At 38.8% G+C, this 25,472-nt stretch overlaps 2 protein-coding genes across 9 annotated transcripts in view; both read right to left on the bottom strand.

Annotated features, from left to right (window-relative positions):
• The window catches only part of LOC139750211 (protein SHQ1 homolog), a 116,414-nt gene that overhangs the window by 48,769 nt on the left and 42,173 nt on the right, over positions 1-25,472 (bottom strand). The gene's annotated exons all lie outside the window — the stretch shown is intronic.
• Positions 192-25,367, bottom strand: LOC139750212 (monocarboxylate transporter 12-B-like). 8 transcript variants are annotated; one of them, XM_071664684.1, is made up of 6 exons: positions 25,221-25,367; positions 11,076-11,433; positions 8,979-9,249; positions 5,470-6,096; positions 2,287-2,478; positions 192-1,663 (listed from the first exon to the last, which is right to left on the bottom strand). In XM_071664684.1, exons 2-6 carry the CDS (start codon positions 11,394-11,396, stop codon positions 1,509-1,511), a joined length of 1,566 nt encoding a protein of 521 aa, XP_071520785.1. In that variant the 5' UTR covers positions 11,397-11,433; positions 25,221-25,367; the 3' UTR covers positions 192-1,508. The 8 variants fall into 8 exon arrangements, with proteins under 8 accessions (XP_071520785.1, XP_071520779.1, XP_071520783.1 ...); XM_071664678.1 differs by having other exon boundaries at positions 11,076-11,542; positions 24,949-25,356; XM_071664682.1 differs by having other exon boundaries at positions 24,949-25,356.

Raw genomic sequence — 25,472 nt, 5'->3', positions numbered from 1 at the left:
TTAACGCTACCTCGCTAATGCGGGAAATGGCGAATAGTTTGAAAGAAAGAAAGAATATATATATATATATATATATATATATATATATATATATATATATATATATATATATATACTCAGCTGGTGCTGACTTTTTCCCTGATCATCCCAGAGACGAAATGATCGTAGGCAAAAGAAGAAAACACTGTTAATCATACTTAACTCATAAAATACGTTTATTCACTAATATTCGTATATATATAAAACCATCGCTTAGACTATCGACTACGTTGGATATGGGCCTTAAAACTACCTTTATAAATTCGAAGTATATCAAAATACATAGGAAGTTAGGATGCAGTGAAACAGATTAACGAGGGAAAAACATTTCACGACGTATTATGAATTTTCTTTCTTCCTTCTCATGTGTGGCTTGTAACTAGTGGCGTCACATACAGACCAAGTGAGCTTCTCTAAAAACAATTAGGTTTGAACTCCCTGGGTGTTGGCAATGCATCTGGCCAGGCTGGGTACACCACATCTCACACCCTAGCTGTTGACAGCACATCTCATGAGGCTGGGCTCACCACATCTCACACCCTAGCTGTTGACAGCACATCTCATGAGGCTGGGCTCACCACACCTCACACCCTAGCTGTTGACAGCACATCTCATGAGGCTGGGCTCATCACACCTCACACCCTAGCTGTTGACAGTACATCTCATGAGGCTGGGCTCACCACACCTCACACCCTAGCTGTTGACAGTACATCTCATGAGGCTGGGCTCACCACATCTCACACCCTAGCTGTTGACAGCACATCTCATGAGGCTGGGCTCACCACATCTCACACCCTAGCTGTTGACAGCACATCTCATGAGGCTGGGCTCACCACACCTCACACCCTAGCTGTTGACAGCACATCTCATGAGGCTGGGCTCACCACACCTCACATCCTAGCTGTTGACAGTACATCTCATGAGGCTGGGCTCACCACACCTCACACCCTAGCTGTTGACAGTACATCTCATGAGGCTGGGCTCACCACACTTCACACCCTAGCTGTTGACAGCACATCTCATGAGGCTGGGCTCACCACACCTCACACCCTAGCTGTTGACAGCACATCTCATGAGGCTGGGCTCACCACACTTCACACCCTAGCTGTTGACAGTACATCCAGTGAGGCTGGGCTCACCACATATCACTCAAACTAGTAAGAGAGAGAGAAAAAAAATAGTCAAACTTTCTTGAGTACAAAAGTTCGAACAAGGATACTGAGATGAAGATTTGAAGGTAAGGACCAGATGGTTTCTCAAGCACTGAAAGTGAGGATCAAACGGCATGTCAAGCACTGAAGATGAGGATCAAAAGGCATGTCAAGCACTGAAGATGAGGATCAAAAGGGATGTCAAGCACTGAAGATGAGGATCAAAAGGCATGTCAAGCACTGAAGGTGAGGATCAAAAGGCATGTCAAGCACTGAAGGTGAGGATCAATGAGTATGTGAAGCGCTGAGGACGTGGGTTCATGGATCCCCGGCCGGCCGTCCATGGTCTGATCTCCTGCGGTCGTATCGGATGGCGGGGCCCATGAAGAGCCAGGAGGCGAGGGATGCAAAGGAAAGCCCGGCCAAGAACCACATGCTGGCCGCGTAGCTGCCGCTGGCGTCCCGGATCATACCTGAGGAGGAAGCCGTGAGGATGTATGAGAGGAGAGGTTAAGGAAGGGGAAGATCAAACGAGAGGGAAGGATGGAGAGGAAAAGATTTTTTTGGGGGGGCATAGACATGCAGGAGGGTGAAAGCCGTGCACGGGATATAATGAATTTGGAGCGATGTCGTATGCAAAGTGTGGTGTACGCGCTCTCAAGAGACTAAGCCAAGGAATAGGAAGCAGCCGGGGGAAACCATGGACATGGCTGTGGGGCCTGGTTGTGGATAGGGAGCTGTGGTTTCGATGCAATGCACATGACAGCTAGGGAACAGATGTGAGGGAATAAGTCCTTTTCTTCCCCTGTTCCTGGCGGTACCTCACAAAAGCAGGAAAGGGCAAATATGAAAAAAAAACCAAAAAACTAAAGTTAATCATACAGCAAAATACACCACGGATCTACACCTTGTTGAACAGTAAGAACAAATGAGTTGAGAGAATACCGTACAACGATTAACACAACACCAGTGGGTTATCAGGCATTTAGTGTGAGGCAAATGCTAATAGATGAAACACTGCCTCACCCACTTCCTTCACTCCCCTAACAATATCAGTAGCACTACTTCCCAGTCTCTTAGCACCGTCTAGGTATACCTGTAATGGGTCCTATGAGGGTAAAACAGAGTCCTATCGCGAGAAACGTCGCCCCCATAACGGCAGCCATGTTCTCGCGTCCCATGTAGTGGGGAGTGACCAAGTTGAAGACGGCCATGTACCCGCCTTGGGCACACCCCAGCAGGGTGGAGCACACCAGCTGCCACCGGATGTCCCCCACCAGACTAAACGCTGTTGACGTGGAATACCAAAAGTTGGTTAAGTACTTAGGGATATTGTGTGTATGTGTGTGTGTGTGTGTGTGTGTGTGTGTGTGTGTGTGTGTGTGTGTGGGTATCTCGGTAACAAAAGACATGAGACTCACATAAATTCAAATGTCTGAAATGGTTATTATTATTATCGAGGTGACACACCAGGAAAAAAAAAAAAGAATAATGTTGCACCTGGAAGTAATCAGTATACAGCTGAAACTATGAGGTTAGGTAGACATTACACTTTATATAATACCACAAGTGTGTCCCGAGTGGTCCTCTATCCACAACACTGACGCACCGTACAGCCTAGCCACCATGACCGGGAACCCACGTTTGTGGGAACTGTCTTACTACCGACCAGTCTTGTGGTATGAACATTCATGATGTCATCAAGAGAAGACTATTCTTATCTATACTATACTCAGTCGCTGTCTCCCGCGTCAGCGAGGTAGCGCATGGAAACAAACGAAAGAATGGCCCAGCTCACCTACATATACACATGTATATACATACACCTCAACACACACACATATACATACCTATCAACGTATACATATATATACACACACAGACATATACATTATACACATGTACATAATTCATACTGTCTGCCTTTATTCATTCCCATCGCCACTCCGCCTCACATGAAATAACAACCCCCCCCCCGCACACACACACACACACATTTATTTTTCTCTCTTTTTTATTTATATAATCTCTTATATTTTATTTCCTCCCCGGAGGGAGTGGGTCAAAAGACCCAGACAAAAAACCCTACAGGTCAACTATAGTTGATTAGTTTTCCACACACACACACACACACACATACATATATATATATATATATATATATATATATATATATATATATATATACATATTGCCATTAATCTCAGGAGTCATCGTGTGGTTCATCCTCACAGTTCCCCCTATGTCACATGACTTCCTCAGCACAAGCGTCTTCATTACCGCTGCGACATAACCTTGCATGCCATTCTCAATACAGCGACCGCACTGGCCACTTTGATCTTGTATAGTGACCCCTTTTTTTTCCCCCCTCTCCTCTCGACACCTTTTCCATCATAGCTTTTGTGTTGCCTTAAACGTTTTACTTATTGTCATGCTGTTGTGCTTACATGGGCTATCAATTGAGCAGAAACAAAAAATGAGGGAAAAGCTACTCACTCCTTCAGGTCGCTTGAGGTTAAGGAAACACGTTAAGCGCGTCGTTGAAAGTTAAAAAAAAAAAGAAAAAAAAAATAATGGTCACCGGGTACACGTTCGAAGATCCGATGTTCTACCGTCCAGGTCGTATTTCAACAACCTGCTAGCAGGCGGGTCAGCAGTGTTCTGCATGTACGTGGAAGGATGGGTGTCTACCTAATCAATACTTTTTTTCTACTCTGTCTTTGATTTGCAGGTTGAACCAACAGAACAATCTTGGAGGGAAAAAAGGGCTGATAATTGAGGATAAAATAAATGCCCTAAACCATACCACAGAATTGATGTCCAATACCGCTAAAAAAAAACCGGTTTGCCTAGTGTGTCTGGGAGAGAGTCTACAGTGTCAGTAATTTTTTCTTCAGTGGGGGAGAATCCTTTTCCCCAGCACCTGCAGACTGTGCCCTGAACTTGCTTTGATTGCCCTGAGACAACTTTCTTTTTCTTTTGTGATGCAATGTACGTGTGACATGAACACACTGCACTTCGTTCAAACGACTCGGTGTAACACAACTGGTCTAGGGGATTACGAATCCTAACACAAACTGGTCAAGGGATGCAAGTCACAATATGTTATGGCTTCCCTACCCTAAGCAAAGCCCCTCCCTCCTTCCCCTCTGTGCGCTGAGAACACTTGCTGACCTGCCGCTGGCGTCGTGCTAATAAGAAAAACAAAACAAACAAAAAAAAAGAAACCAATTCGATACGAATGAAAACAAAACTCATCATAACATCCTACATCCTTGGGTTCCGGACCCCTCTCTACCAATAAGTAAGTAGGCTCTCGGAAACCAACGTGATTATCTTGAAGGTCTTCTCGCCGTTTCCTCAGCGAAGACGACCTGACCTGACAAGTGATTTTTTCTTCCTTGTCTTTCCACCGACCATCTTCTAGTACTCTTTAAAGCCCAAGAAACACAATCAACAAAGATAAAATAACACAAAATCCTCTGCGTGGAAAGACAAAGAAGATGTGGCCAACTAGGAAGCATGAGGACATCAAATCTGACGTGACTGTTCGACATGCGGGGACACACACACACACTGGGTCTCGTATCCTAGCCCCTCACAGAAAGGCGGGCGTGGGAATGAATTTCACTTCAGAATCTGTTAAAAAAAAAACCGTTGCTGCTTGCACGGTTGTATCATTAATCTTGGACTTCTATGCACCGTGAGACGTACGTGTTCATAAAGTTAACAGACCGCTCTAATTTATCAATTCCGCAGCGCTGAACGCCATTACGAAGACGAGTGTTTCGCCAGATAGCAACTGTACACATTGTGTGTGTGTGTGTGTGTGTGTGTGTGTGTGTGTGTGTAGTCGGAAACCCCAGTTCGACGTTATACCGCGAACGCAAGGTCACCTTTTTGTTGGGACTGCTTCACTGGGAGTGTAAAGTCACGTCACAGAATGTCTGCACCTCCAAAAGCGTCTACATTTCCATGCTGCTGGAAATAGCGCAGCCGATGGGTGCAGGTGAGCCTTTCCAGTAGAAATGTCTTGGATAACACCAGAAAGCTCATAATAATTGGTCTTGGGGTAAGGTAAGGTTCGGTAAGGTAAGGTACAGTAAGGTATACACCAAAATACAACCTTAGCGGTTAGGTTAGGTTAGGACGTGATGCGTTCACGGGCCGCCCAGGGTCGAGAACATTAGGTTTCGAATCCTGGTTACGGCAGTTGGCCCACAGTCATTGGACGATAGAATGGGTAAAAGCCTCGAGAGAGATAAGTGTGTATACTGACCTAGAGCGGAGGCACCGGCGGTGGCGTTGCTGATCGCGCAGCAGACCTGCATGTTGAACCAAGGCCAGTCCGTCAGTGACGACACAACGAGAGAGACCACCAACTCCCCCAAGGCCGCCATCGTCACGCACAAGTTGGCCGTCTGGCTGGGGTGGCCGGCCGCCTGCAACAGGAAGGGCACCAGGCCCACGAAGTTCAAGAAGCTGTTAATGGTGAACGCGTGCCCCGCGGCGATGATCGATGCGCGCGGGGACCTCAGGACGGCTAGGTTGCGCACGCTGTCGCGGAACACCCGCACCAACGCGTTGTCCCTGCCAATATTGCAAGTGTGAGGGTCCTGCGCTGCTGGGCCGTCAGTGGCTTGTGTCAACGCGTTGGCTTGCAAGGGAGCCTTGACAGTACACAAGAAGGAGGCACCAACGCAGCCGTGAAGGATTATGGCCCCGAAGACGATGGTGGCGCCGAAGGATCCGAACTCTTCGTGTAGGACGCCTATAAGGACCGAGCCGAGCATAAGCCCCGAACAGATCCCTCCCAACATGCAGGCGTTGGCCACGCCTCTGTGACTGGCGAAGTAGTAGGGGATCACCATGAAGCAGAGGGAACTGATCAAGCCCAAACTGATTCCTTGGATATTGAAGAGATCATGTGAGTTAAAGTGTTGTACAACCACTCCCAGTAGAGTCGCCGGTTAGGCACAGAAATCATTATATAGCATCTACCAGATATTCTAAGCGGTCATCGACTGGAACTTAATAATATCCAGGTTGATTGTGATTTCAAGCTTATTCATAAGTTCTGATGTGTCATCCTTGTTCACAAAAGTTCCAGTTGATGACCTCTTAGAATATCTGGTTGATGCCTTGGATAATCTTGATTTACCTGTTTCAAATTGTGTTTCTTGAACTGATACAATTGTGTATAAAAGACAGTATTTCAATTTAATGGACATTATACTCAGAAGTTTGATGTGGCGATAGGTTACTCTTTCACCAGTTTTAAGTAATCTATACATGGACTTCTTTGAAACAAAATTACTCAGGAAATCTGGTGTGGGTATTTAGATGATGTTTTTTATGTCTGGAAAACAGGCGAAAATTCATTAACATTTCTCCCTTAACAATCTACAGTAATACCTTCTATAAAATCTACTGAGGAAGTGGAAAATAGTTGGATGTTACCATTTATAGATTGCATGATCCATATGGCTGGAAACATTTTAACATATACAGAAAACCCACCAAGTTTGTTCTAATATTCATTATTTTTCAGCTCGACATGACAGAGCTAAACAATCATCACTGCAATCGATGTTCCTTAAGGCATTACGTATATGTAGTCCAGAATTTACTGACCATGATTTTGAGAAGAAATATTTTATTAGATCAAAGTTATCTTATCCTAAATCTTTCATTGATAAATCTCTAAAGTTGGCAAAGAAATCATTTTATAGAGTTGAACTCAAACCTCCCCTTGATACCAAGAATCTAATTAAACAAGTTAATGTAAATTTAACCTTCAGCAATAAAAATACTATCATAAAACGCGCCTGAAAATTCTGCTGGATGTGTTTACAGAATACCTCGTTAAAGTTGTAATATCTTTTATATTGGGCAGACTGGTAAGGTCCTCTATGTTAGACTAGAGCAACAAATATATAGTTTAAGAACAGGACAAGAATCACATGCATCTTCTGTTGTTATCAAATACACAAAGAAGTGTAACATGAATATTTCTGAAGGTCTACACAAACTGGATAGCTTTGGTGTAGGGAAAATTTGTAAACGGTTCCCTGTCTCGTCCACATAATAAACTCTTATGATAGGCACGGTGCCAGACCCTAACACCATGCAGAGATGTACAGGTATGTACATGTGCGTGTGTAGGCGTGTATGTATATACATGTGTATGTGGGTGGGTTGGGCCATTCTTTCGTCTGTTTCCTTGCGCTACCTCGCTAACGTGGGAGAGAGCGACAAAGTATAATAAATAAATAAATATAAACTTCAGCATTGTTGAATATTGTGAAACTCAGTCTTGCCTCCTTCAGTTACCTTCTAAGAAATGACATGTACAAAGATGACTATCAAGGTTTATGAACATGTGAATATGAAGCAAATCAAAGTGAAATGTGTTTATTTCTGTCGTGGCCCCCAAACCCAGAGTGTCTAGCCACGTCACGGGTGAGGAGTAACATGAATATGGGGGGGAACACATAACACACACACACACACACACACACACACATGCACGCGCGCGCGCGAGTGTCACTAAAGGTTCCATGATCCATTGGTGTATACAGCGTCCATACAGGAATGCATGGCCAGGGTAGGAGTGAATGAAGACTCGCCCAAACACTTCATTCATGTAGACTCACAGTAAATTGTGTTACTAATCTATGATCATTCAAATGTGAAACATTATGATACAGGATTGGACCTAAGGAACCAATAACACTAGCGTTATCAAACCAGCTTTGACTCGCTTCTCGCTGGAGCAGAATGGAGGCCACGATACCCGTCGTGATGCTGACCTCAGTCAATACTACACACAGTATTAATTCATACAACCTTCACACACTTTCTTCCAAGCGTGAGCTATGCATTTCCAAGTTCGCGCCTTCCCCTCTTGAATGGCAGATAATTCATAACAGCCACGTAAGTCATGGCAGTAACTCCTCCTCCTCCTCCCCTCCCTCCCCGGATGGCAGTTCCTCTCTGGTCGACAGACGGACGGGGGCTGTCGTGCTGCTCCCAGTCCTCTTTGAGGTAGGCACACCTCTGTCCTCCAACCCCGCTCGTTGAACACTGTACATATTCTTGACAAGAAGACTTTGGCATGTCAACATGCTCAACTACAGGACGTTGCATGCTTTCAGCAACGCCGTGATGTCCTTGTAGTTTGCTGTCGAAGAGGTGGTGTTCCTTTGTCACCTGCCCACATTCTCGCAGGGAGGAAGAACGTCGGGTTAGCATCCTCCTTCCTCAAGTCAACATGTGGGAGTTGTTGTGTAGTCAAGTTTGTAAACTTCCAAGAGCTTCAGAGGCCCGCCGCACCTTCCTGTAACCGCTCGTGCACCTTTCTGTAACCGCCGGTGCACCGTTCCGTAACCGCCGGTGCACAGTTATGGTTGACGTAACAACGCTACGTACGTCACTGAGCCGCACCCGGACGGACCAACTCCACGTCGTCCTCCTCAAGAACCTCAAGACTTACAGCATAAGCCACAAAAGCTCGTACTTCTAACTGGACATAGGACATGGCCTCTTGCGTTTGATACACAGGAACTCTTTGGCGTCATCGCCCTCAGCTCTCCTGGTGCGGGATATCCGCCCACCCAGCCTCCTAAAAGGGAATTGTGACAATATCGCCTTTCATGACTCTGGAAATAAGAAAATTAATATATATGTTCAAAATCCCCCACCTACCTGTAGTCTCGCCCAGGTTAATCATATGTTAGTTACATGTCGAGAGGTTAAGACAGTGATCTTCAGCACTGCGAGCCTCACCACCAAGGAGGGTGGAGGAGAGGAAGAGGAACCAGGCTGACGTGGCGAAGGCTGAGACGACGAACGCGCAGGAGGAGAGGATGGTGCTCGTCATAGCCACCTTCATCCAGCCGAACTCGGCGAGCACGTTGCCGGTAAACAGTCCGGTGACGTTCATGGTGAGCAGGAGGGAGTTGAAGAGCCACCCGATGGTGGTGGAGGACTCGCCCAGGTCCAGGAGGAGGGAGGAGAACACCAAGCTGAAGCAGGGGGCCGCCATGTTGACCACAGCCTGACGACACACCATCATCATCATCGTCATCATTAGTGTGACATACGAGGACAGGGAAAGGGGGATCAGGAGACACAGAAAGATGACATGGCCACAGTTTCGGAAGGCTGTAGGTGCACAGAGCACACTTGGTGGGAGGATCTATATCAAACCAACAGTCGTCACGTTATCTATATACATACAAAAGCTACGACTTCACCACAGGTTTTTGTAAGGTGTGAAGGAAAAAACGTTGTGAGTGTATGTGAATCAAAATAATGAAAAGGGGATAAGGTGCAAAGTGAGTGTGTGTGTGTGTGTGTGTGTGTGTGGAGATGAAACAAGATAGTAGGATCGGAGTGCAAGTATGAACAGGGAGGACTTGGAAGAATCAGATTGCTTTTGGTGTTTTGGAGCGGACGTGGCAGCGGGTAGAACATGAGACAGAGAAAGGCTGAAGGAAGTCATCGGGTGGAGGAGAAACGTTAAGATCCTGGGTACGTAAGGTATGTATGGAAAGAGAGGGTCAGTTACTGTGAGTGCAAAGATAGGCATGTTTGGAGGAAAAACGTTAGGCTTAGAATGCAAAGGGGAGGAAGAAGATGGATGCGTTGAAATACCTGAGGTTATGTATGGTGTGAGATGGGACGATAGTGTAAGGAATGACAGCGTAAGAAAGAGATGTGCTAGTGAGCTGTCTGACTGAGAGAGCTGACCAGGGTGTGCTAAAAAGGTTGAGGAATATAGAGAGGATGAGCGAAGAAAGACAACTAGGATGATCTATGTTTCAGAAGAGGATGGAGCAAGAGGGAAGAGGAGAACGAAGACAGAAGGATGAAGCGAAAGAGGTCTAGCAGATCACAGGCTTGAACATTTAGGAGGGCATGTGGCTTGCATCAGACAGAACGAATTGAAACGATGTGATATACAGGGGATGGTGTAGTCAATGGGTTGATCGAAGGTATACGAAGAGGAAAAGGCAATTCATTTCGTCGGTTTGTAGGGCTTGGTTGTGGATGACAGGCTTTGGCTTTGGTTCATTACATATGTATGTATGGTGGAATATGGAAGTCTGAGAATTAGTTGTGAGTAGTGGGGTGAGGAAGTTATACTGCCAGTGGAAGAGGAAAGAGAGGTGTATGGGTGCTATCTGCTGGGAAGGAATGCAAGTGACTGGGAGATGTACAAGAGAAAGTGGCAGGTCAAGATGGGCTGAAAGAAAGGGCAAATAAGCGTTGGGGAAAGAATATCGGCAAACTTCGGTGGGAACAAGGAAATGTTTTGGAACGTGGCACTAACGGTTCTGGAGAGAGCGTACAATAGGGTTGATAAAGATGCTTTGTGGAAGGTGTTGCGAAATGGTGTGAGACGAAAGCCACGGGAAGCAGCACGGAGTAATGCGTGTATAAGTATGAAGGGAGAAGGGCGAGTTGGTTCCAGATGAAGGTTGGGTGTGTAATGTCACCATGACTGTTTAATCTGTCTGTTGTTGTAAGGTGAGGGGAGGTAAATACGAGGGGTCTTGGAAAGTGCGTCGGGTACAGAGTATGTTGTGGGTGAGGGGGTCGTAAGTGGCGAGTCAGTTGCTGTTTGTGGACGGCACGTCTCTGGAGACAAACTCAGGCGAGAGACTGCAGACGTTGGAGTCCGATTTATGGAGAATGTGTGAAAGAAGAACGTTAAGAGTTACTGTGAAGAAAAGTAAGGTAAGGAGGTTTAGCAAGGGGAGTCGCGGACTGATTTGAGTGTGAGTTTGAGCTGAGAGAACGATGAGGAAATGGAGTGTTATCGTGTGCAACGAAACGAAACTACAGCCACCATCTCCATCTCGGCTATGTCGTACTCACCATGAGAATGGCAGCTCCCAATGCGACGGTCCAGCGACTGTGCCCGCCAGGCGCCTCGGTCTCAATAGCTTCACCAGACGTTCCTCCCGGCTCCTGGTGCTCCTGGGTGTTGGTCTGTCCCGCGGCAGCACCCCTTCCTTCTCCCGGGGGCTCTTCAGCGTTGCCCAAAGCATCTTGTGTCGTGCAAGCTGTTAAGGCCGTGTCTTGACGGTGGTCAGACCTGGTGGGGACCTCTTCGTCACGTTGGTAAGACAGGTTCACCACCCCAGCAGGTACCTCCCAATGGCACTTGTGGCTAAATCTTATCGTTCTTTTCGTCATCGTCCGGTAAACAACACTTCTCTTTCCCAGGTCGTACCTATATAGAACTTTATGTAAGGATGTCGAGATCCCTTTTCTTTTAATCGAGAGTCCAGAGAAAATTACCTCATAATTCTAGCTCCAGGTGGTGGCGCATTGCCTGTGCTCTGGCGAGTTATAGTTGCCTTAATTAAACTAATGTCATAACTTGAAAGAACAGTCAAGTAACACAGATATACGTATGTGAGTAGGAAAGATGGTTCAGCGGGTATCAATGGATTACATATCAATCGATAGGCGTGTGGAAGAGAGACTCTTGGATGTAAATGTACTGAGAGGGGCAGGTGGCGGGATGTCTGATCACTGTCTTGTACAGGCGAGGACGAAGCTCTTGCAGAGGTCTTGGGAAGAGAGGAAAGAATCGGGGGAAGAAGAGTGTGGCGAGAGTAACTAGGCTTGGAAGAGAAACGGGTGAAGAAATACCAGGAAAGATTGAGTATATGAAGCAAGGGGAGTGGGTCAGGAATGGGGGGGGGGGGGGGGGGCGTATTTGTTTCTTTTATGTTGAAGGCTCCAGTTTGTCAAGCAAAGATGCAGAGCCAGAACCACCCCCAGATGTGCGAACAGTACTCCTCCTCCCCCGCTCGTAGCAGGCCTCCCCACACACAAGTGGAGTCAGCGTTGGAGTATACCTCAAATTGGCAGGGGTTGTGGGAGGGGTCGTTACTCCGCTACCTGAGGTCCTCCCTCTAGCTGGTTACAGTCACACATGCACGTGATGATGATCATGATGATGATTAATGGTACTGATAATGCTCTCTCTCTCTCTCTCTCTCTCTCTCTCTCTCTATCTATCTATCCATATATATATATATATATATATATATATATATATATATATATATATATATATATATATATATATATATATATATATATATATATAATTACTGTAAGGTGTAAGATTAACAATAAAGTACTTATTTGTAGGCCGTAATGTCCCCCAACATACATTTCACCCCCAGATTCGAATTCAGCATGATAAATAGTCCTTATACTTGTTTCCAAACAAGTCTCTTACACAAAAAAAAAAAAAAAAAAATACCAAGAATTGCAGGCAATAGGGAATTTATAGCCCAAATACTTTTTTGTTCAGAAACTGAAATATGACAAAATGACACGTTTCTCTACTTGAAATGATACCAATAAAAATGTCGCAAAATGCTTCCCAAAACACGAATGATAAGCAGTAAATACGAAGCGAATAAACAAAGAAACTTTTGAGATTAAATAAACAATCAATCATTCAGTTACAGGCCTTTATGTCCCTCAGCATATATTTCAACCCCAGACTCGAATTCAGCGTGAAAGACAGTTCTTACAATGAAGTTTTCAAGCAAACCTATTACCCTCACACAAGCATACCAAAAATTGCAAGTAAAAAAAGTACAGAGAATATTCTTTTTTTCTCTCTCTCAAAAACCTTTTTGCTTTAAAATCGAAATATGACATAATGAAATGCTCCTGTACTTGAAATAATCATGGAAATCATCTCATATAATAAGTCCCAAAGCCAAAGTAACAAATACGAATCTAATAAGCCAAAGTAACAAATACGAATCTAATAAGCCAAAGTAACAAATACGAATCTAATAAGCCAAAGTAACAAATACGAATCTAATAAGCCAAAGTAACAAATACGAATCTAATAAGCCAAAGTAACAAATACGAATCTAATAAGCCAAAGGAACAAATACGAATCTAATAAGCCAAAGTAACAAATACGAATCTAATAAGCCAAAGTAACAAATACGAATCTAATAAGCCAAAGTAACAAATACGAATCTAATAAGCCAAAGTAACAAATACGAATCTAATAAGCCAAAGTAACAAATACGAATCTAATAAGCCAAAGTAACAAATACGAATCTAATAAGCCAAAGTAACAAATACGAATCTAATAAGCCAAAGGAACAAATACGAATCGAATAATCACAGAACCATCTAAAAGAGCAATAATTAATCACTCACTGCAGGCCTTATCGCCACAAAACATATATTTCAATCCTATATTTCAATTCAGCATGAAAAACATTTCATATGTTGAGGTTTTTAAGCAAATTCATTAACCTCAAAAAAAAAAAAATGCAGGTAATAGATTTTTGAGCTGAAAAATATCCTGAACCATCAAGTGCACTTTTGTGTAGTTTTCGGACAAAAATAATCTTTTTCCCAAAACCTAATGACAAGGACTAGTATTCACGCTGAATACAAATCTTGGGGTAAAACATCGTTCCGTCTACTCAATGACCTTCAAATATCTAGCTAAATGAAAAAAAAAAAAAAAATCTAAAGTATCGGCTGATAATTTGCTTTGTATTTACTGGGTATGTATTGCTAACTGAGACCATCATGATATATTTTCTATGATTATTTCCAGTATAGAAGTGTTTGAATAGGTTACCTGTCAGTTTTGAAACAAAAAGTTTTTTGAACTGAAAAATACCCTGAAACTACCTGCAATTTTTGGTAGTTTTCGGAAAAATATAGATTTCTTTGAAAACCTCAAAATATGGACAATTTTTCATGTTGAATACATATCTGGTGGTAAAACATAGTTTATTCGTCTATCTAACCTTTAAAAGTCCTGTTTAAAGAAGACAATTTCAAAGTATTGTTTGATTATTTGCATCGTATTTACTGGGAATATATTAATAACAGAGAACATTATGATATATTTTCTATGATTATTTCAAGTAAAGAAGTGTTTCAATATGTTACCTGTCAGTTTTGAAACAAAAAGTTTTTTGCGCTGAAAAATACCCTGAACTATTACCTGCAATTTTTGGTAGTTTTCTTAGAAAAATAGATTTCTTCCAAAACCTCATTATAAGGACTATTACTCATGCTCAATGCTAATGTGGGGGTAAAACTTCATTTCATCGTCTCTATGACCATTAAATAACCAGATGAATGCAAGCACTTTTAAAGTATTGGTTGATCATTTGCTTCGTATTAATGGGTATGTATTGGTAAGTGAGAACATTATGATATATTTTCTATGATTATATCCAGTATAGATGTGTTTGAATAGGTTACCTTTCAGTTTTGAAACAAAAAGTTTTTTGAGCTGAAAAATATCCTGAACTATTACCTGCAATTTTTGGTAGTTTTCGGAAAAAATTAAATTTCTTTGAAAACCTCAAAATATGGACTAATTATCGTGGTGAATACATATCTGGTGGTAAAACATCGTTTATTCGTCTTTCTGACCTTTAAAAGTCCTGTTTAAAGAAGACAATCTCAAAGTATTGTCTGATTATTTGCATCGTATTTACTGGGCATATATTGGTAACTGAGAGCGTTATGATATATTTTGTATGATTAATTCAAGCATGGAAGTGTTTGAATATGTTATGTATCAATTTCTAATCAAAAAGTTTTTTGAGCTCAAAAATACCCTGAACAATTACCTGCAATTTTTGGTAGTTTTCTTAGAAAATTAGATTTCTTCGAAAACCTCATTATAAGGACTATTACTCATGCTGAATACAAATCTGAGTGTAAAATATAATTTCGTCGTCTGTATGACCTTTACATATACAGCTTAATGAAGGCAAATTTAAAGTATTAGCTGATAATTTCCTTCGTATTTACTGGACAGGAATTGGTAACTGAGAACATTATGATATATTTTCTATGATTATTTCAAGTAAAGAAGTGTTTCAATATGTTACCTGTCAGTTTTGAAACAAATAGCTTTTTGCGTTGAAAAATACCCTGAACTATTACCTGCAATTTTTGGTAGTTTTCTTAGAAAAATGGGTTTCTTCCAAAACCTCATTATAAGGACTATACTTGATACTCAATGCTAATCTGGGGGTAAAACTTCGTTTCGTCGTCTCTATGACTTTTAAATAACCAGATGAATGCAAGCACTTTTAAAGCATTGGTTGATAATTTCCATCGTATTAACGGGTATGTATTGGTGAGAACGTTATGATATATTTTCTATGATTATTTCCAGTATAGAAGTGTTTGAATAGGTTATCCTTCAGTTTTGAGACAAAAAGTTTTTTGAGCTGAAAAATATCTTGAACTATTACCTGCAATTTTTGGTAGTTTTCGGAAAAAAATAGATTTCTTTGAAAACCGCAAAATAAGGACTATTTTTCATGGTGAATACATATCTGGTGGTAAAACATCGTTTCTGTGTCTTTCTGACCTTTAAAAGTCCTGTTTAAAGAAGACAATCTCAAAGTATTGTCTGATTATTTGCACCGTGTTTACTAGGAATCTATTGATAACAGAGAACATTATGCTATATTTTCTATGATTATTTCAAGTAAAGAAGTGTTTGAATATGTTACTTGTCAGTTTTGAAACAAAAAGTTTTTTGACCTAAAAAATACCCTGAACTATTACCTTCAATTTTTGGTAGTTTTCTTAAAAAATAGATTTCTACGAAAACCTCATTATAAGGACTATTAATCATGCTGAATAGAAATCTGAGTGTAAAACATAATTTCTTAGTCTGTATGACCTTTATATATCCAGGTCAATAAATACAATTTTAAAGTATTGGTTCATAATTTCCTTCATATTTACTGAGTATGTATTGGTACCTGCGAATATTAAGATACATTTTCTATAATCATTTCAAGTACAGAAGTGTTTGAATATGTTACTTGTTAGTTTTGAAACAAAAAGTTTTTTGAGCTGAAAATTACCCTGAACTATTACCTGCAATTTTTGGTAGTTTTCGGCAAAATATAGATTTCTTCGAAAACCTCATTATAAGGACTATTACTCATGCTCAATGCTAATCTGGGGGTAAAACTTCTTTTCGTCGTCTCTATGAATTTTAAATAACCAGATGAATGCAAGCACTTTTAAAGTATTGGTTGATAATTTGCTTTGTATTAACGGGTATGTATTGTTAACTGAGAACATTATGATATATTTTCTATGATTATTTCCACTATAGAAGTGTTTGAATAGGTTATCTTTCATTTTTGAAAGAAAAAGTTTTTTGAGCTAAAAAATCCCCTGCAATTTTTGGTAGTTTTCGGAAAATAATAGATTTCTTTGAAAACCTCAAAATAAGTACTATTTTTTATGCTGAATACATATCTGGTGGTAAAACATCGTTTCTTTGTCTTTCTGACATTTAAAGGTCCTGTTTATAGAAGACAATCTTAAAGTATTGGATGATTATTTGCATCGTATTTACTGGGAATATATTGATAACAGAGAACATTATGATATATTTTCTATGATTACTTCAAGTAAAGAAGTGTTTGAATATGTTACCTGTCAGTTTTGAAACAAAAAGTTTTTTGAGCTGAAAATTACCCTGAACTATTACCAGCAATTTTTGGTAGTTTTCGGAAAAATATAGATTTCTTTGAAAACCTCATAATAAGGACTACTTTTCATTCTCGATTCATATCCGGTGGTAAAACATAGTTTTTTTGTCTTTCTGACCTTTAAAAGTCCTGTTCAAAGAAGACAATCTCAAAGTATTGTCTGATCATTTCCATCGTATTTCCTGGGTATATCTTGGTAACTGACAACATTATAATATATTTTCTATGATTATTTCATGCATTTAACTGTTTGAATATGTTATGTATCAATTTCTAAACAAAAAGTTTTTTTGCGGGGAAAAACACCCTGAACTATTACCTGCAATTTTTGGTCGTTTTCTCAGAAAAATAGATTTCTTCCAAAACCTCATTATAAGGACTATTGCTGATGCTCAATGGTAATCTGGGGGTAAAACTTCGTTTCGTCGTCTCTATGACCTTTAAATAACCAGCTGAATGCAAGCACTTTTAAAGAGTTGGTTGATAATTTGCTTCGTATTAACGGGTATGTATTGGGAACTGAGATCATTATGATATATTTTCTATGATTATTTCAAGTAAAGAAGTGTTTGAATATGTTACCTCTCAGTTTTGAAACAAAAAGTTTTTTGAGCTGAAAAATACCCTGAACTATTACCTGCAATTTTTGGTAGTTTTCTTAGAAAAATAGATTTCTTCCAAAACCTCATTATAAGGACTATTACTCATGCTCAATGCTAATCTGGGGGTAAAACTTCATTTCGTCGTCTCTATGACCTTTAAATAACCAGATGAATGCAAGCACTTTTAAAGTATTGGTTGATAATTTGCTTCGTATTAACGGGTATGTATTGGTAAGTGAGAACATTATGATATATTTTCTATGATTATTTCAAGTATAGAAGTGTTTGAATAGGTTACCTTTCAGTTTTGAAACAAAAAGTTTTTTGAGCTGAAAAATACCCTGAACTATTACCTGCAATTTTTGGTAGTTTTCGGAAAAAAATAGATTTCTTTGAAAACCTCAAAATATGGACTATTTTTCATGCTGAATACATATCTGGTGGTAAAACATCGTTTACTCGTCTTTCTGACCTTTAATGGTCCGGTTAAAAGAAAGATAATTTCAAATTATTGTCTGGTCGTTTGCATCGTATTTACTGGGAATATATTGATAACAGAGAACATTATGATACATTTTCTATGATTATTTCAAGTACAGAAGTGTTTGAATATGTTACCTGTCACTTTTGAAACAAAAAGTTTTTTGACCTGAAAAATACCCTGAACTATTACCTGCAATTTTTGGTAATTTTCTTAAAAAATTGATTTCTACGAAAACCTCATTATAAGGACTATTACTCATGCTGAATAGAAATCTGAGTGCAAAATATAATTTCTTCGTCTCTATGACCTTTATATATCCAGGTCAATAAATACCATTTTAAAGTATTGATTCATAATTTCCTTCATATTTACTGAGTATGTATTGGTACCTGCGAATATTACGATACATTTTCTATAATCATTTCAAGTACAGAAGTGTTTGAATATGTTACCTGTCAGTTTTGAAACAAAAAGTTTTTTGAGCTGAAAATTACCCTGAACTATTACCTGCAATTTTTGGTAGTTTTCGGAAAAATATAGATTTCTTTGAAAACTTCAAAATAAGGACTGTTTTTCATGGTGAATACATATCTGATGGTAAAACATCGTTTCTTTGTCTTTATGACCTTTAAAAGTCCTGTCCAAAGAAGACAATTTCAAAGTATTGTCTGATCATTTGCATCGTATTTACTGGGAATATATTGATAACAGAGAACATTATGATATATTTTCTATGATTATTTCAAACATGGAAGTGTTTGAATATGTTATGTATCAATTTCTAATCAAAAAGTTTTTTAAGCTGAAAAATACCCTGAATTTACCTGCAATTTTTGGAAGTTTTCTTAGAAAATTAGATTTCTTCGAAAACCTCTTTATAAGGACTATTACTCATGCTAACTACAAATCTGAGTGTAAAATATAATTTCGTCGTCTGTATGAACTTTACATATACAGCCTAATGAAGACAAATTTAAAGTATTAGCTGATAATTTCCCTCGTATTTACTGGGCAGGAATTGGTAATGTTCTCACATTATGATATATTTTCTATGATTATTTCAAGTAAAGAAGTGTTTCAATATGTTACCCGTCAGTTTTGAAACAAATAGCTTTTTGCGTTGAAAAATACCCTGAACTATTACCTGCAATTTTTGGTAGTTTTCTTAGAAAAATAGATTTCTTCCAAAATCTCATTATAAGGACTATTACTCGTGCTCAATGCTAATGTGGGGGTAAAACTTCCTTTCGTCGTCTCTATGACCATTAAATAACCAGATGAATGCAAGCACTTTTAAATTATTGGTTGATCATTTGCTTAGTATTAACGGGTATGTATTGGTAACTGAGAACATTATGATATATTTTCTATGATTATTTCAAGTACAGAAGTGTTTGAATATGTTACCTGTCAGATGGTAAAACATCGTTTCTTTGTCTTTATGACCTTTAAAAGTCCTGTCCAAAGAAGACAATTTCAAAGGATTGTCTGATTATTTGCATCGTATTTCCTGGGCATTCATTGGTAACTGACATTATGATAAATTTTCAATGATTATTTGATGCATTGAACTGTTTGAATATGTTATCAATCAATTTCTAATAAAAAAGTTTTTTGAGCTGAAAAATACCCTGAACTATTACCTACAATTTTGGGAAGTTTTCTTAGAAAAATAAATTTCTTCGAAAACCTCATTATAAGGACTATTACAAATGCTGAATACAAATCTGAGTGTAAAATATAATTTCGTCGTCTGTCTGACCATTAAATATCCAGCTCAATGAAGGCAAATTTAAAGTTTTAGCAGATAATTTGCTTCGAATTTACTGGGCAAGTATTGGTAACTGAGAACATTATGATATATTTTCTATGATTATTTCAAGCATGGAAGTGTTTGAATATGTTATGTATCAATTTCTAATCAAAAAGTTTTTTGAGCTGAAAAATACCTGCAATTTTTGGTAGTTTTCTTAGAAAAATAATTTTCTTCCAAAACCTCATTATAAGGACTATTACTGATGCTCAATGCTAATCTGGGGGTAAAACTTCGTTTCGTCGTCTGTATGACTTTTAAATATCCAGCTTAATGCAAGCACTTTTAAAGTATTGGTTGATAATTTGCTTCGTATTAACGGGTATGTATTGGTAACTGAGAACATTATGATATATTTTCTATGATTATTTCAAGTATAGAAGTGTTTGAATAGGTTACCTCTCAGTTTTGAAACAGAAAGTTTTTTGAACTGAAAAATACCCTGAACTATTACTTGCAATTTTTGGTAGTTTTCGGAAAAAATATAGATTTCTTTGAAAACCTCAAAATATGGACTATTTTTCATGCAGAATACATATCTCATGGTAAAACATCGTTTACTCGTCTTTCTGACCTTTAATGGTCCGGTTAAAAGAAAGACAATTTCAAATCATTGTCTGGTCGTTTGCATCGTATTTACTGGGAATATACTGACAACAGAGAACATTGTGATATATTTTCTATGATTGTTTCAAGTAAAGAAGTGTTTGAATATGTTACCTGTCAGTTTTGAAACAAAAAGTTTTTTGACCTGAAAAATACCCTGAACTATTACCTGCAATTTTCGGTAGTTTTCTTAAAAAATTGATTTCTACGAAAACCTCATTCTAAGGACTATTACTCATGCTGAATACATATCTGGTGGTAAAACATCGTTTCTTTGTCTTTCTGACCTTTAAAGGTCCTGTTCATAGAAGAAAATGTTAAAGTATTGTCTGATTATTTGCATCGTATTTACTGGGAATATATTGATAACAGAGAACATTATGATATATTTTCTATGATTATTTCAAGTAAAGAAGTGTTTGAATATGTTACCTGTCAGTTTTGAAACAAAAAGTTTTTTGAGCTGAAAATTACCCTGAACTATTACCTGCAATTTTTGGTAGTTTTCGGAAAAATATAGATTTCTTTGAAAACTTCAAAATAAGGACTGTTTTTCATAGTGAATACATATCTGATGGTAAAACATCGTTTCTTTGTCTTTATGACCTTTAAAAGTCCTGTCCAAAGAAGACAATTTCAAAGTATTGTCTGATCATTTGCATCGTATTTACTGGGAATATATTGATAACAGAGAACATTATGATATATTTTCTATGATTATTTCAAGCATGGAAGTGTTGGAATATGTTATGTATCAATTTCTAATCAAAAAGTTTTTTGAGCTGAAAAATACCTTGAATATACCTGCAATTTTTGGAAGTTTTCTTAGAAAATTAGATTTCTTCGAAAACCTCTTTATAAGGACTATTACTCATGCTAACTACAAATCTAAGTGTAAAATATAATTTCGTCATCTGTATGAACTTTACATATACAGTCTAATGAAGGCAAATTTAAAGTATTAGCTGATAATTTCCCTCGTATTTACTGGGCATGAATTGGTAATGTTCTCACATTATGATATATTTTCTATGATTATTTCAAGTAAAGAAGTGTTTCAATATGTTACCCGTCAGTTTTCAAACAAATAGTTTTTTGCGTTGAAAAATACCCTGCAATTTTTGGTAGTTTTCTTAGAAAATTAGATTTCTTCCAAAATCTCATTATAAGGACTATTACTCATGCTCAATGCTAATGTGGGGGTAAAACTTCATTTCGTCGTCTCTATGACCTTTAAATAACCAGATGAATGCAAGCACTTTTAAAGTATTGGTTGATCATTTGCTTAGTATTAACGGGTATGTATTGGTAACTGAGAACATTATGATATATTTTCTATGATCATTTCAAGTACAGAGGTGTTTCAATAGGTTACCTATCAGTTTTGAAATAAAAAGTTTTTTTGAGCTGAAAAATACCCTGAACTAGTACCTGCAATTTCTTTTAGTTTTCTTAAACAAATAGATTTCTTTGAAAACCTCAAAATATGGACTATTTTTCATGCTGAATACATATCTGATGGTAAAACATCGTTTATTCGTCTTTCTGACCTTTAATGGTCGGGAAAAAAAGAAAGACAATTTGGAAATATTGTCTGGTCCTTTGCATCGTATTTACTGGGAATATATTGATAACAGAGAACATTATGATATATTTTCTATGATTATTTCAAGTACAGAAGTGTTTGAATATGTTACCTGTCACTTTTGAGACAAAAAGTTTCTTGACCTGAAAAATACCCTGAACTATTACCTGCAAATTTTGGTAATTTTCTTAAAAATTTGATTTCTACGAAAACCTCATTATAAGGAGTATTACTCATGCTGAATAGAAATCTGAGTGTAAAATATAATTTCTTCGTCTCTATGACCTTTATATATCCAGGTCAATAAATACAATTTTAAAGTATTGGTTCATAATTTCCTTCATATTTACTGAGTATGTATTGGTAGCTGCGAATATTAAGATACATTTTCTATAATCATTTCAAGTACAGAAGTGTTTGAATATGTTACCTGTCAGTTTTGAAACAAAAAGTTTTTTGAGCTGAAAATTACCCTGAACCTGCAATTTTTGGTAGTTCTCGGCAAAATATAGATTTCTTCGAAAACCTCATTATAAGGACTATTACTGATGCTGAATGCTAATCTGGGGGTAAAACTTCGTTTAGTCGTCTTTATGAATTTTAAATAACCAGATGAATGCAAGCACTTTTAAAGTATTGATTGATAATTTGCTTTGTATCAACGGTTATGTATTGGTAACTGAGAACATTATGATATATTTTCTATGATTCTTTCCACTATAGAAGTGTTTGAATAGGTTACCTTTCATTTTTGAAAGAAAAAGTTTTTTGAGCTAAAAAATCCCCTGCAATTTTTGGTAGTTTTCGGAAAATAATAGATTTCTCTGAAAACCTCAAAATAAGTACTATTTTTTATGCTGAATACATATCTGGTGGTAAAACATCGTTTCTTTGTCTTTCTGACCTTTAAAGGTCTTGTCCATAGAAGACAATCTTAAAGTATTGGATGATTATTTGCATCGTATTTACTGGGAATATATTGATAACATAGAACATTATGATATATTTTCTATGATTATTTCAAGTAAAGAAGTGTTTGAATATGTTACCTGTCAGTTTTGAAACAAAAAGTTTTTTGAGCTGAAAAATACCCTGCAATTTTTGGTAGTTTTCGGGAAAAAATAGATTTTTTTGAAAACCTCAAAATAAGGACTATTTTTCATGCTGAATACATATCTGATGGTGAAACATCGTTTACTCGTCTTTCTGACCTTTAATGGTCCGGTTAAAAGAATGACAATTTCAAATTATTGTCTGGTCTTTTGCATCGTATTTACTGGGCATGTAATGGTAACTGAGAACATTATGATATATTTTCTATCATTATTTCAAGCATATAAATGTTTGAATATGTTATGTATCAATTTCTAATAAAAAAAAGTTTTTTGAGGAGAAAAATATCCTGAACTATTACCTGCACTTTTGTGTAGTTTTCGGATAAAAATAATTTTTTCCAAAAGCTAATGACAAGGACTAGTATTCACGCTGAATACAAATCTTGAGGTAAAACATCGTTCAGTCGTCTCAATGACCTTCAAATATCGAGCTAAAAGAAAAAAAATTTCTAAAGTATCGGCTGATAATTTGCTTCGTGTTTACTGGGTATGTATTGATAACTGAGAACATTATGATATATTTTCTATAATTATTTCAAGTACAAAAGTGTTTCAATATGTTACCTAACAGTTTTGAAACAAAAAGTGTTTTGAGCTGAAAAATAACCTGAACTATTACCTGCAATTTTTGGCAGTTTTCCGAAAAAAATAATTTCTTTGAAAACCTCAAAATAAGGACTATTTTTCATGCTGAATACATATCTGGTGGTAAAACATCGTTTCTCTGTCTTTCTGACCTTTAAAAGTCCTGTCCAAAGAAGATAATTTCAAAGTATTGTCTGATTATTTGCATCGTATTTACTGGGAATATATTGATAACAGAGAACATTATGATATATTTTCTATGATTATTTCAAACACAGAGGTGTTTCAATATGTTACCTGTCAGTTTTGAAACAAAAAGTTTTTTGAGCTGAAAAATACCCTGAACTATTACCTGCAATTTTTGGTAGTTTTCTTAGAAAAATAGATTTCTTCCAAAACCTCATTATAAGGACTATTACTCATGCTCAATGCTAATCTGGGGGTAAAACTTCCTTCCGTCGTCTCTATGACCATTAAATAACCAGATGAATGCAAGCACTTTTAAAGTATTGGTTGATCATTTGCTTCGTATTAACCAGTATGTATTGGTGAGAGCATTATGACATATTTTCTATGATTATTTCAAGTACAGAAGTGTTTGAATATGTTACCTATCAGTTTTGAAACAAAAACTTTCTTAAAAAGAGCTGAAGAATACCCTGCCATTTTTGGTCGTATTTACTGCGTATGTATTGGCAACTGAGAGCATAATGATTTATTTTCTATGATTACTTCTAGCATAGAAATGTTTTAATATGTTACATATCAGTTTTTGACACAAAATTATCTATTTGACCGGAAAAATACCCTGCAATTTAAGTTAATTTTGTCAGTGATATCAAACTCATAGAAAAAAATATTAACATCCTATTTTAACGCTCTTCTGGTGACGTACAGTGACACAGATGACGCATCAAAACCGCATCAGGGACACTACGGTATATAAAACGCCAGCGTCACGGGAAAGGCACTGTGGCACCAGCGTCCCGTCACACACACACACACACACACACCACTATAGGACCAGCGTCACGTCAGAGACACACTGTAGCACGAGCGTCACGGGAAAGACACTGTGGCACCAGCGTCCCGTCACACACACACACACACACCACTATAGGACCAGCGTCACGTCAGAGACACACTGTAGCACCAGCGTCACGGGATAGACACTGTGGCACCAGCGTCCCTTCACACACACACACACACACACACACACTATAGGACCAGCGTCACGTCAGAGACACACTGTAGCACCAGCGTCACGTCAGACACCGTAGCACCAGCGTCCCAGCGTCACACGTTACAGTCGTGCTAACGTCTACAAAACCCGCGTTACGTCGTGGACACTGTAACGAATAGAGGATCCCCAATATCATGCCAGGGTCGCTGTAACATGTTCAGAATTGCTTACGTCCTCAGGGGTCACGGTGGTCACACGTACGAAACACCGGCGTCACGTTACGGCCACGGTGACCACAGAGTGTCACTCCAGCGTCACGTGGTGGGCTCCCGGAACACAGGCGCAACGACACAATAGGACCGCTGACGTCGCGTAGGAAGCATAAAAATACAGCGACAACAACAAAAAGCAAAACAAAACAAATACATGAACGTCACATCACAGGCGTCACGTAAGCGTTACCGAGATTCGCAGACCGATCAACAGCGTCAGTAAACCAGAACCTTCAGCGGCGTTCAGCGAGGATCGCCGTAACGTAGACGTCACGCCAGCGGAAAACGAGTTAAGCGAAGGAGCAGCGCGAATGACCGAGGCCACAGCGGTAGTGCTGGTGGCGTGGCTGGCAGCACCACCACTGATATGAATGCAAGAGGAGGAGGAGGAGGAGGAGGAGGCCACGCTGCCAGGTTGGAGGACAGAGATACCCTGGGATGACCACACATACACACTCACCGTGACATACACACGCACGGCTC

This window comes from Panulirus ornatus, chromosome 9 (assembly GCF_036320965.1).
Source record: "Panulirus ornatus isolate Po-2019 chromosome 9, ASM3632096v1, whole genome shotgun sequence".
NCBI lineage: Eukaryota > Metazoa > Arthropoda > Malacostraca > Decapoda > Palinuridae > Panulirus > Panulirus ornatus.
The sequence above is the reverse complement of the archived record's forward strand: the minus strand, read 5'-3'. Positions and strand labels throughout refer to the sequence as shown.

Coding starts and splice junctions, on each gene's coding strand:
- LOC139750212 (XM_071664684.1), bottom strand. CDS start 11,396: ATGACGAAAAGAACGATAAGATTTAGCCACAAGTGCCATTGGGAGGTA. Junction 6,097..8,978: donor CTCCTCCACCCTCCTTGGTG/GTGAGGCTCGCA, acceptor TCAATATCCAAG/GAATCAGTTTGGGCTTGATC. Junction 1,664..2,286: donor CCTCATAGGACCCATTACAG/GTATACCTAGAC, acceptor CTTCCTCCTCAG/GTATGATCCGGGACGCCAGC.